At 43.6% G+C, this 12,707-nt stretch overlaps 1 protein-coding gene across 2 annotated transcripts in view; it reads left to right on the forward strand.

The window, feature by feature from the left end:
- The window catches only part of PUS10 (pseudouridine synthase 10), a 112,342-nt gene extending 100,686 nt beyond the window's left edge, over positions 1-11,656 (forward strand). For both annotated transcript variants that reach the window (XM_030196185.1, XM_030196186.1), the window contains exon 18: positions 11,394-11,656. In XM_030196185.1, the coding sequence (XP_030052045.1) occupies positions 11,394-11,432 (39 nt within the window). In that variant the 3' untranslated portion in view covers positions 11,433-11,656. The remainder of the gene's footprint in view (positions 1-11,393) is intronic.
- The last annotated feature ends 1,051 nt before the right edge of the window (positions 11,657-12,707 follow it).

A 12,707-nucleotide genomic window follows, 5' to 3' on the forward strand; every position in this document is an offset into this window, starting at 1 on the left:
AGTGTTTTGCAGTGGAGAGATTGTGTGTTGGCCTTACTGAGGTGGCACCAAAACATCAGAAAGGGTGTAAAGCCTAAATCATGACACACTACCTCTTGAAGGATCTACATATGGTCGTTAATAAAAGGAGCTCATTGTGAACACTATCCACCCTAAAAGGGTGTTTTGTGGCTCTACATGAGAATTGTGATATTATGATCCCTTGTTTCAAATTGTTGACAGTCTGCATTTTCCATATGGGGTGGTATATTGGTGTATTAGGGTTTGCCCAGTGTAATATTTATGGTACAGTAAAGTTCTGAGTGTGTTTTTGCACAAAGTTGTGCATAGTGTTTTGCAGTTGAGCGATTGTAGTTAGTATATGCTTTGAGCAACCACTTTATTCTTTGACATATGATACATATCTAATATCTAAATTTAATAAAAGATATTAATTGTGACTTTTATTTTTACTTATTTTTTTGTGTGTTAGGCAATTATGGATGTAAGCTCCACCCTGGCCCCACCCCCACCCCCTTTAGCTTCCCCAAACAGTTGAGCTACCGACCGCCTATGGCTGCCATCCTTTCTTTGCTGACTGCTTCACTTCTGTGATAGGAGACGGCTTTGTGCCAGGTCCCAGTTCTTGAATGCTCTTGTTCCTTTAAGCAATATAGGCTTTCTCAAAACTAATGATACAGAATTCCCAGTGGAGTTCTGTCCGGAGGCTTGGGTTCCTCTCTAGGGGCCCCAGTGGAAGCAGTTCCTGTAACCAAGGAAACGTTTCCTTTCCATGTCCTACTTATAACTATATAATCATAATTCTGGAAGGTGGGCTGGGTGAGGAGGTTTGGGCTTTTCTCGCCATTCCTCCACTAGTAGAGTTTACACCAACCAAAGTTCTGCTTAGTTTCACGTCACTGATACATCCATATGACAAAGAGTGTGAAGATTTATGTAATCTAGACTTCTGGATTTCATTATCTTAATTACTTTATGAACATTTGTAAAATTGTTCTTTCATGTTGAAAGTGTAGAATATGTGTGTAAATAATTGAAACAAACTCATACGTGCTATATACTGTCTTGGGTGAATCTGGTCATAAAGGTGGTTAATCACAATAAATATTTTAATCCTTTTTGAATTGTATTTTTTGGATAGCAGTAGACTATATTATAAGGCACGATATTTTTAACTCTGAGCAAAGCAGTTTGCTGGCTTCTGTGATGTGTTAGAAAGTGCTTCCATGAGATTGTTAAATGATTTTCTGAAAATTAAGGCAGACGTGGCCTTTTTTTCTTCTTTCTCTATGTTTGTGAAATTAATAGGTTTAGATTAGAAAGATTCCTTGACATTTGCATTTTCCCCTTACTCTGTGACCTGAAAATGCAGTGTGACCTGAAAATGCACTGAGACCCGTTTTTTCTTGCTTTAACTGCATCTTTTTTTTTGTTTCCTTTGTTGCTTCGAGTCACTGTTATTTCCAAACTAGACAGTTTTCTTAAAGTTCAATTATAAAATGTTAATATATGTAAATTAACTAAAAAAGAGACTATGATGGATTCTAATCCATAAATAACTGACCTAGTTAAAGAAATTGGTAACAGGTCACTGGATTCCACTATGTTGACTTAAACTGGAATTTAGAGACATGCCCCCTTTCCCTCAACTCATTTATGCAGCATACGACCTTTTGTTCATCCTCCCCTTTTTACCCTGCTGCTCCCTATGAGATTGTAACTTGCCCTCCCTCTTGTATTTTCCTCTGTTTACATCTTCACCTCCTGGTCTTTGTTTCTCTTTGTATTAATCCTGTATTTTCCCTAATATACTGATTTTGTAAACTGCTTAGATATCTTGGTATGATTTTGCAGTATATCAAAATTCAATTGAATTTGAACTTGAATGTATGAAAGAAGCCAGAGGAGCAGCCTGATGGTTAGTGCATTGGACTGGGAACCTTGTGAACTAGGTTCAATTCGCATTGCAGTTCCTTGTGACTCTGGGCAAATCACTTAACCCTCCATTGCCCCAAATACAAAACATAAATTGTGTGCCCACTAAGGACAGAGAAAGTACCTGCATATAACATATGTAAACTGTTTTAGTTGTACCCACAGAAAGGCGGTATATCAATTCCATGACCCTTTACCCTTTTCGGTCAGAAAGTAAAATTATGCTATGTAATCATCACTTTGTCATGGGGTTTATTTTTGTCTCAAAGTCCGATGCAATGAGCTTCAACAATCTGTATGGCATTCTGAACAAATGTATTTACAAGTTTCCATACACTTACTGTGGAGGGAAATGAAACCACTGATTAATCAGTCACATGCATGTACCATCCTTGCCAGAAAGCCATTCACAACACAAGTATGCATAAGTTCACTGTAAAAATACCAAACTGTTGAAGATACAGCTTTATTTTTATATTTCCAAGAAATGAAAAGATTCAGAAAAAGTATTGGTCATTTAGTGGATGCACATGCAGAAGATTGTATGATATTCATACCCCTCAATCCCATGCAGGCTTCATTTTAGTAACAGGAAACTAGATTTGAAGGATGGAGAAGGAATGTGGTAGGCCTTCAGTGCAAGCATCTATTCAGACTAGCATATACTTACTTTTTTGTTGCTACAGACCAAGGCCTAAAGTCCTAAAGAATGCCGAAGATGGATCCTGGATGACAGGGAAGGTGAAAAGGCTGGGGTAGTAATTGAGGGAAGAGACAAGATGAGAAAAGTGAGAGGGAGAAGGCATAAGCTTTGGGAAGGGGGAGGAGGAAAAGATAGCAGATGCTGGCTAGGGGAGAAAAGATGCAGGAGATAGCTTGCGGATGCCAGATGGGGGAGAGAGGGAACAAGGGCAGACGATGCACAGGGCAAGAAAAAGAGAGAGCGGGCAGGGAAGGAAAATAGAGTCCCATACCAGTGGGAGGAGAGGAGAGTCTGGGATTTTTGACTGGGGACAAGTAGGAATTTAGGTATTTGGAGGAAGGGCTGGGAGTGAATGGAGACAGGGGCCAAGTTGCCTGGGAGGGGGAGTAGAGAGTACAGCTTTCACTATTTGGTTCCTGGGAAGGGGAGGGGAGGACTGAAGTACTGGGATAGGGAAGGTGAATTCTGGAGCTCAGCTGATGATTAAGGGGGCGAGCAGGGATTCTGTGATAGAGTAAAAAATGCAGAGAGTGTAGATTAATGATTGAGGGCAAAGATGGGATAGGAAGGGTAGTTGAGTAGAAAGTAGAAAGCCAGTAGGGGGTAAAAAGATGCGATCCAAACGGAGGTTCAGCATAAAATGCAGGAACAAGGTGGTCCCATAGTTCCCAGAAAGCACTCACAGACCCAACACACAAACCACCAGGATTCATTATCAGTCCAGACAGGCAGAATGAACAAACAAATGTGTTTATTCTCACACTGGAACAATGAACAAAAAGATGTGCAATTAGCTTACAATAACAGGTAACTGAAATATGGATCAATTATAACACTAACTAAACATTTGCAAACTGGCTAAACAGTACCTGGGAAGATCAGAACATATACATAGTAACATAGTAGATGACGGCAGAAAAAGACCTGCACGGTCCATCCAGTCTGCCCAACAAGATAAACTCATATGTGCTAGTTTTTTGTGTATACCTTACCTTGATTTGTACCTGTCTTTTTCAGGGCACAGACCGTATAAGTCCACCCAGTACTATCCCCGCCTCCCAACCACCAGCCCCGCCTCCCACCACCGGCTCTGGCACAGACCGTATAAGTCTACCCAGCACTATCCCCGCCTCCCAACCACCAGCCCTGGCACAGACCGTATAAGTCTGCCCAGCACTAGCCCCGCCTCCCAACCGTCTCTACCAAGCCTCAGCAAAGAGATCTATCTCTCTTTCTTCCTGGCTACGACTGAGGCAACAGTCAGCATTACTGGATAATTTTCAAAGCTACAAGCCAATCAGAGCCCAGAACAGTCAAGTTTCAAATAAAAACTGGTTACATCACTACAGACACTTCCTATTATCTGTGTGTCAAAAAAAAAAAGGCAGTCTTGTGTAACAGCTTTAAGTATAAACATGCACCATCTGCTGACCAAACAGGAGAAATACACTTCAGCATATAATGCAGGAAAATATCCAATTTTTTTTTTGTTACATTTGTACCCCGCGCTTTCCCACTCATGGCAGGCTCAATGCGGCTTACATGGGGCAGTGGAGGGTTAAGTGACTTGCCCAGAGTCACAAGGAGCTGCCTGTGCCTGAAGTGGGAATTGAACTCAGTTCCCCAGGACCAAAGTCCACCACCCTAACCACTAGGCCACTCCTCTACTCCCATTTTACATGCTTAAAACACACAGTTTCTTCACAGGGATACCCAAGTCCTGCAAGCCAAATAACTCCGAAGCCCAAACCTACCCTGGTGTAAGGAAGTTGGCAGCATGCTTTGTAGCAGCTGATGCTGGCACTCTCCACATGCTCAGTTCGCAAGCATAAACTGAGCATGTGTGAGGAGTGCTAGCGTGAGTGGTTAGAAAACATGCTGCTGACTTTCTTCACCAGAGGAGGTTCAGGCCCTGGAGCTATTTGGTTGACAGGGCTTCAGCATCCCTGCCAGTAAAGGTAACAATTTTGATGTTGGGGAGGGAATGGAGTTGGGGAGAGAGTAAAAAGTAATGGGTGACCCAAGAGAACACCCCTCCTCATGAGCTACTGGCTATGCCCATTCATTTGGTGTGGCGGTGTGGGGGGCCCCCTAAGAGTGTTTGCCCCGGGCCTGTTTTTGTCTTTGTGGCCCTGCTCACGTCAGCTCCCAGGATATTCACCAAGTGTCCAGCATATTTGCTATTCGTAGTGTGCAGCGTATTTGCACAGACTGGGAGTATACAGTGGTGGAAATAAGTATTTGATCCCTTGCTGATTTTGTAAGTTTGCCCACTGACAAAGACATGAGCAACCCATAATTGAAGGGTAGGTTATTGGTAACAGTGGGAGATAGCACATCACAAATTAAATCCGGAAAATCACATTGTGGAAAGTATATGAATTTATTTGCATTCTGCAGAGGGAAATAAGTATTTAATCCCTCTGGCAAACAAGACCTAATACTTGGTGGCAAAACCCTTGTTGGCAAGCACAGCGGTCAGACATCTTCTGTAGTTGATGATGAGGTTTGCACACATGTCAGGAGGAATTTTGGTCCACTCCTCTTTGCAGATCATCTCTAAATCATTAAGAGTTCTGGGCTGTCGCTTGGCAACTCGCAGCTTCAGCTCCCTCCATAAGTTTTCAATGGGATTAAGGTCTGGTGACTGGCTAGGCCACTCCATGACCCTAATGTGCTTCTTCCTGAGCCACTCCTTTGTTGCCTTGGCTGTATGTTTTGGGTCATTGTCGTGCTGGAAGACCCAGCCACGACCCATTTTTAAGGCCCTGGCGGAGGGAAGGAGGTTGTCACTCAGAATTGTACGGTACATGGCCCCATCCATTCTCCCATTGATGCGGTGAAGTAGTCCTGTGCCCTTAGCAGAGAAACACCCCCAAAACATAACATTTCCACCTCCATGCTTGACAGTGGGGACGGTGTTCTTTGGGTCATAGGCAGCATTTCTCTTCCTCCAAACACGGCGAGTTGAGTTCATGCCAAAGAGCTCAATTTTTGTCTCATCTGACCACAGCACCTTCTCCCAATCACTCTCGGCATCATCCAGGTGTTCACTGGCAAACTTCAGACGGGCCGTCACATGTGCCTTCCGGAGCAGGGGGACCTTGCGGGCACTGCAGGATTGCAATCCGTTATGTCGTAATGTGTTACCAATGGTTTTCGTGGTGACAGTGGTCCCAGCTGCCTTGAGATCATTGACAAGTTCCCCCCTTGTAGTTGTAGGCTGATTTCTAACCTTCCTCATGATCAAGGATACCCCACGAGGTGAGATTTTGCGTGGAGCCCCAGATCTTTGTCGATTGACAGTCATTTTGTACTTCTTCCATTTTCTTACTATGGCACCAACAGTTGTCTCCTTCTCGCCCAGCGTCTTACTGATGGTTTTGTAGCCCATTCCAGCCTTGTGCAGGTGTATGATCTTGTCCCTGACATCCTTAGACAGCTCCTTGCTCTTGGCCATTTTGTAGAGGTTAGAGTCTGACTGATTCACTGAGTCTGTGGACAGGTGTCTTTCATACAGGTGACCATTGCCGACAGCTGTCTGTCATGCAGGTAACGAGTTGATTTGGAGCATCTACCTGGTCTGTAGGGGCCAGATCTCTTACTGGTTGGTGGGGGATCAAATACTTATTTCCCTCTGCAGAATGCAAATAAATTCATATACTTTCCACAATGTGATTTTCCGGATTTAATTTGTGATGTGCTATCTCTCACTGTTACCAATAACCTACCCTTCAATTATGGGCTGCTCATGTCTTTGTCAGTGGGCAAACTTACAAAATCAGCAAGGGATCAAATACTTATTTCCACCACTGTATGTATTTCCTTATCTGAGTGATTGGCTGGTCAAGAGCACATCGCAGGAGGGAGTGACAGAGTCATTGCACCTAACTTCGGATGTTTAAATTACCCCAAGTCCCACCTTCTCCCTGTTCAGTGTTTGGAGTACATAGGTGCCCTGCTTGATACGTAGCCAGCTTTGGAGGAGTGGCCTAGTGGTTAGAGTGGTGGACTTTGGTCCTGGGGAACTGAGGAACTGAGTTTGATTCCCGGCACAGGCAGCTCCTTGTGACTCTGGGCAAGTCACTTAACCCTCCATTGCCTGCCGCATTGAGCCTGCCATGAGTGGGAAAAAGTGTGGGGTACAAATGTAACAAAACAAAAAAAAATGCTCTACCAAGACCTATCCGTACCATTAACGGCCTTTTCCGCTTCAGAAAAGCACTGAAGACCCATCTCTTCAAGATAGCCTACCCTAACGATTCAACCAAACCAAAGCTTGCCCACATGATTCTTATTGACGATTGTTTATACATTAACCATGTTTCCCATTATCCTTATTGCTACCCCATATCCATTCCTCTCCATCTTTCTACCCTACCTCACAACGCTCATTTCCTTCTGCACCCAATTCCTCCTATGTTCAATTTACTTATCCGTTAACTCCATTAATATTGCATTTACTACAAACTGTATATTCTTCTCACGACTTTGTAATTCTTTATATTGTTACTATGTAAGCTGCATTGAGCCATGTGTGGGAAAGCGCAGGGTACAAATGTAATAAATAAAATAAATACGTTTCAGGCTCAGGCTTTTCTTCTACAAGTAAGAGCAGAGACCTTGACAATACTCGCCTCACAAGTCCGAAGCAGCAAGCAGGTCAAAGCTTGGCAAATGTTGAGATTGATGGGCCTCATGGCCTCAACAGTGCATGTCACTCTCTTGGCACATCTCCATTTTAGAGAGGCCCAGTGGACCCTAGCTTCCTAGTGGTCTCAGGCAGCTGGGAATCTAGTGGATGTAATCCAGATTTCTCCAGAGTTGACTCATGCCCGTCTCTGGTGGACAATTTGGACAAATTTGACTGTGGGACTGCCGTTCCAAATACCACCTTATCAGAAGGTGTTAATAACGGATGCATCCAACCTGGGATGGAGAGCTCGTGTGAATGGGCTTCACACTCAAGGGACTTGGTCTGCTCAGGAAACGACTTACCGTATCAACTTCCTTGAGCTCAATGCCATTTGGAATGTTCTAAAGGCTTTCAGAGGTCGGCTACAGAACCAAATTATTCTCATTCAAACAACCAACCAAGTTGCCTTATTGAAACAAACAACCAGGTTGCAGTGTTCTATGGGGGGAGGGGGATATGAGATCCTATCCCTTGTGGCAGGAGGCAGTGGGGATGTGGCAGTGGGTCTTCCTTCACAGAATGGTCCTCTGAGCCACGTACCTTGCAGGAAAGGACAACTACCTGGCGGACAGACTAAGCAGGTTTTTGCAACTCTCTCAACATGAGCATAGCTCAAGATCTTCTGAGAATGGGGCACCCCTTCAGTGGATCTTTTTGCCACTCATCTAAACAACAAAGTCCCTCAGTTCTTTTCCAGGCTCAGATCACATGGCAGACTAGCATTGGATGCCTTTCTCCTACATTGGGGGGGGTGGGGGAGAGGGGATCTTCTGTGTGCGTATCCTCCAATATCTCTCATTAGAGAAGACTTTGCTGAAATCAAGTAAGACCAGGGAACTAGGATCCTAATCGCCCTTTACTGGCTGAGACAGATCTGGTTTCCTACTACTACTATTTAGCATTTCTATAGCGCTACAAGGCGTACGCAGCGCTGCACAAACATATAAGAAAGATAGTCCCTGCTCAAAGAGCTTACAATCTAATAGACAAGAAATAAAGTAAGCAAATCAAATCAATTAATGTGTACAGGAAGGAGGAGAGGAGGGTAGGTGGAGGCGAGTGGTTACAAGTGGTTACGAGTCAAAAGCAATGTTAAAGAGGTGGGCTGGAGTTGTCCACTGAAGATCCGTCGAGACTGGAATGTTTTCTAACCCTCATCAAGCAGAATGAGGGATCCCTTCTGCATCCCAAACTCCAATCCCTGGCCCTCAAGGCTTGGATGTTGAGAGCATAGAATTTGAATCCTTGGATTTGCCAGAGGGTGTCTCGCATTTTGCTGGCTTCCAGGAAAGACTCCATTAAGACATGTTACTCATTTAATGGAGGAGGTTTGCAGTCTGGTGTGAGGGCAAGACTTTAGATCCCCTCACTTTCCCTACAGAAAAACTGCTTGAATACCTCCTGCACCTCTCTGGTTTGAAAACCAATTCTGTAAAGGTTCATCTCAATGCAATTAGTGCTTATCATCTCCGTGTAGGAGGTAAACTCATCTCTGTACAGCCTCTAATTGTTTGCTTCATGAGAAGTTTGCTATTGACAAAGCCCCTTGCCAAACCTCCAACTGTGTCAAGGGATCTCAACGTTGTCCTCACCCAGCTGATGAAAGCTCCTTTTGAGCCACTTGATTCCTGTCATCTGAAGTATTTGACCTGGAAAGTTGCATTTTTGGTGGTGGTCACTTTAGCTCGCAGAATCAGTGAGCTTCAGGCCTTAGTAGCTAATCCCCCCCTACACTAAGTTTCACCACAATAGAGTAGTTCTTCGCACACACCCTAAGTTCCTTCCTAAGGTAGTGTCGGAGTTCCATCTTAATCAGTCAGTCGTTCTGCATACTTTAGTTTGCAAAAGATCCTTAGCCTTCTGTCTGGAGCGGACTAAAGCCTATACACAGTCCACCCAGCTTTTTGTTTCTTTTGACCCAAACCAGATGGAGGTAGTCATCAGCAAATGCACAATTTCTAATTGGCTAGCAGATTGCTTCTCCTTCACTTATGCCCAGGCTGGGTTGACTCTAGAGAGTCTTGTCAAGGCTCATAATGTCAAGAGCCACGGCCATGTCAGTAGTCCACTTGAGGTCAGCCTCCATAAAGGAGATTTGCAAAGCTGCGACATGGTTTTCTGTCCACACTGTCTCATCTTATTACTTCCTTGATCAGGATACCTGATGTGACTGCTGGTTCAATCAGATAGTCCTGCAGAATTTGTTCAGTGTCTAGAATCCAACTCCACCCTCCTAGGCACAGTTTTCTTTGGTTCTAGGCTGCACCTTCACAACTAATATATAAATAGTTTCAGGTTTATTGATTTTGAGGCCTCAACATTTTGAGTCCCTATTATCATAGCCTTGTTTTCGGTGAGCCTGGTAGCTAGGGATTCCCAGCTGTGAGAATACAGCTGGCCTTCTTGTCCTCGGAGAAAGCAAAGTTATTCACCAGTAGCAGGTGTTGTCCAAGGACAGCAGGCCAAGTATTCTTACCTACTCTCCCACCTCCCCTTGGAGTGGTATTTTTTAGCTACTTTACATGACTGAGGGACCCGCACTCACGCGTCTGGCAGGAAAGCACCAGTGTATGTGTAGTGGGATGCTGCTAGAAAATTCTACATTCATCTCACTAGTCAGCATCTGCACCAGGCGCTGTCAGATTACATCACCCAGCTGTGAGAATACTTGACCTGCTGTATTTGGAGAATCCAACTTTGCTTTTTCTAGCTTTTAATATCTCATCCTCTACACCTGACATTGAATAGTAGGCCCTGGAAAATGACTTAAGATTCAAAATCCTAATGGTAACCCATCAAGTATTCTACTCTAGCATCCCAGCATTCATGGCCAACTTGCTCATACCTTAGTTACCTTCACACACACTCAGATCGCACAGGAGAATTGTCTTATGATCCCACCATACCGAAGAATTAGACTAGAAGCTGCTAGTCATTCTGCTTTCAGTGTTCTGGCCTCTTCCTTTTGGAATTCCTTCTCATCCAGTCTAAGATTAGAAAATTTTCATACTTTACTATATTAAATCAATTAACTAAACTAAAAATGGCCGACAAAAAAGAGAGAACAGGACCAAAGTAATTAGAAAAATAAGTTATCTGGACAATAAAGGCAGAAAACAGGTTTTTATTTTCACTTCCGTGATTTGGAATATATCTGCTTTGGTAATGCGCATGTCATATCTTTGTATTTTGCTCAGTACAGGAGGAGATACATTTCTGCTTGTGTTTTCCCACCTTTGCATTGCATGTAGAGTCTAGCTTCTTGGTGTTACTGTTTCAGTTTTTATCTGCACATTTCAAATTTGTGGTTGCTTATTCTGTATAGGGTGAAGGTCTGTCTGTATTTTGTGTGACTGAGGTGAGGGATTCTGCTAGCGCGTGGTTTATGTATAAGGATCTGTAGCACTCAGCAGCGACCAGCCACTGATGCCGGCACTCCCCGCCAGCCATTCAGTGGATGCTGCAATTTGGAGGGGAGCCTGAGCCTAAAATGGGGGGGGGGGGGGGGGGGGGGGGGGGGGGGGGGGGAGGGGCTACACCACTGGCTGAGGGTAAGTGAAGTCTGGAGAGATCTCAGTAGAATTTGATACCTCATGGGCTGGTATAAACAAAATCGCAGGCATGATATTTTCCTGTAATCTGCCTTTGGGTTTACATAACTGGCTTTACATCATGTATCTGTTGACCAGGTAGATTTTAGCCTCAGTGAAAATATGTAAATGTTGTGCATGCTGAGAGACAAGTTGGGCCTTAAGATTAGAGTTACAGAATATTTCATCTTACATCACATAAAGCCTAGGACTGCTCGAAAGAGTTTGTGTTATTAAGCAGTAGTTACTGCTGCTAGTTGTCTGGTAGAGTTGTATCCAGCAGCTCTGGATTTCCCTTGTGGTAACTGTGCTGTATTTCCTTCCCTTTTACAGTTGCTGGTGTTAGGCTTCTGCTTTGCAAGTATGATGAAATGTTCATGGCACATCTGTCATCACTGCTGCAGTTTGCTAATGCTACTTGTCTTTGTTGCCTCCAACCCTACTCCCCCCCCACCCCACCCCCATTTAGTCTGTGGATGTTGACTGGCCTCCAGCCCTGGACAATTAGTGCCTTGAAGATGTGCAAATTGTGAAAGAACTGTGAGCACTCAGCAGACCATGCAATGCCTGCTTGCTGTCTTACAAGAGCATCACCAGATAAATCTGGATCACGTTGATCTGTCTACGCTGCTTTTTCCCATCGGCTTGAAACACGTTTCATTCATCATGATTCAGTCATATTTCTTATACAAGATGGAGCTTGTATTAGCAGAAAGAACTTTTTACTTTTTTTTTTAATAAAACATATATTTTCTCAAGAAAGATGTACAATCCAGAGGACATGCATGATGATAGCTTTCATAGTCTGCCTCTGTGTGCATTCTTTATTAAAGGAGATCCTTTCTATAAACATCACTATTTTTCCTATTCCTTGAAAATAATTCCTGGCATTATGTAGCCAGAATTAGGCCCAGCAGTGCCAGCACCAGCACTTATCCGTATCCAAGTGTTTGGTAGCACCCAGAAGTTATCTGGGTACAGCCAATATTCAGTGCCATCCAACATGCCTGGGTATTTATCCGGGCATTGGTGTAGCCTGCATATCTTCCAGGTTTGCTCCACTAATGAAATAGTGCCATGGTAGTCAGAGCTAACATTTAGCTAGGAGTAGCCTAGTGGTTACATCACCAGTCTTGACATCCAGAGGTGGCTGGTTCAAATCCCATTGCTGCTCCTTGTGCTATTGGGCAAGTCGCTTAACCCTCCATTGTATCAGGTTCAAAATTAGATTGTGAGCCCTCCAGGGACACAGCAATACCCAGTGTACCTGAATGTAAGTCACCTTGATCTACTGCTGAAAAAGGTGTGAGCAAAATCCACATAAACAAAACAAAAACAAACTATCCAGTTAAGTACTGCTGAATATTAGCAGTTGGACCAACCAGTGTGATTTAACCAAGTAGGAGCCTCTTGTTTTAAATATCAGGCCCTTCATTTTTTAGTTATGAACGTAGGGGGTCTTTTACTAAGCTGTGGTATATAATATAATGGGCATCTTCTCGTTTACTGCCAGCTGATTTCTACCGCGAGCTTAAAACACTATCATGGCTTAGTAAAAGAGCCCCTTAAACAGCAATTTATTGTACCTGAGCAGAAAAAGCCATCAGCTACTTTAAGTTAGTGTTACAAGAGTCAAAGGTGTTGCTATGCTCACCTTTAAGTAATTTTATGGAAATAATTGGGATTTATAAGTAAAGTCATTTCTAAAATTATCCATTTGCCTGTTTCTGAGCTCATTGCATCTTCTTTTGATCTCATCCATTAATGCACCTTTTTCATAATA

Source organism: Microcaecilia unicolor, chromosome 3 (genome assembly GCF_901765095.1).
Source record: "Microcaecilia unicolor chromosome 3, aMicUni1.1, whole genome shotgun sequence".
Lineage (NCBI taxonomy): Eukaryota > Metazoa > Chordata > Amphibia > Gymnophiona > Siphonopidae > Microcaecilia > Microcaecilia unicolor.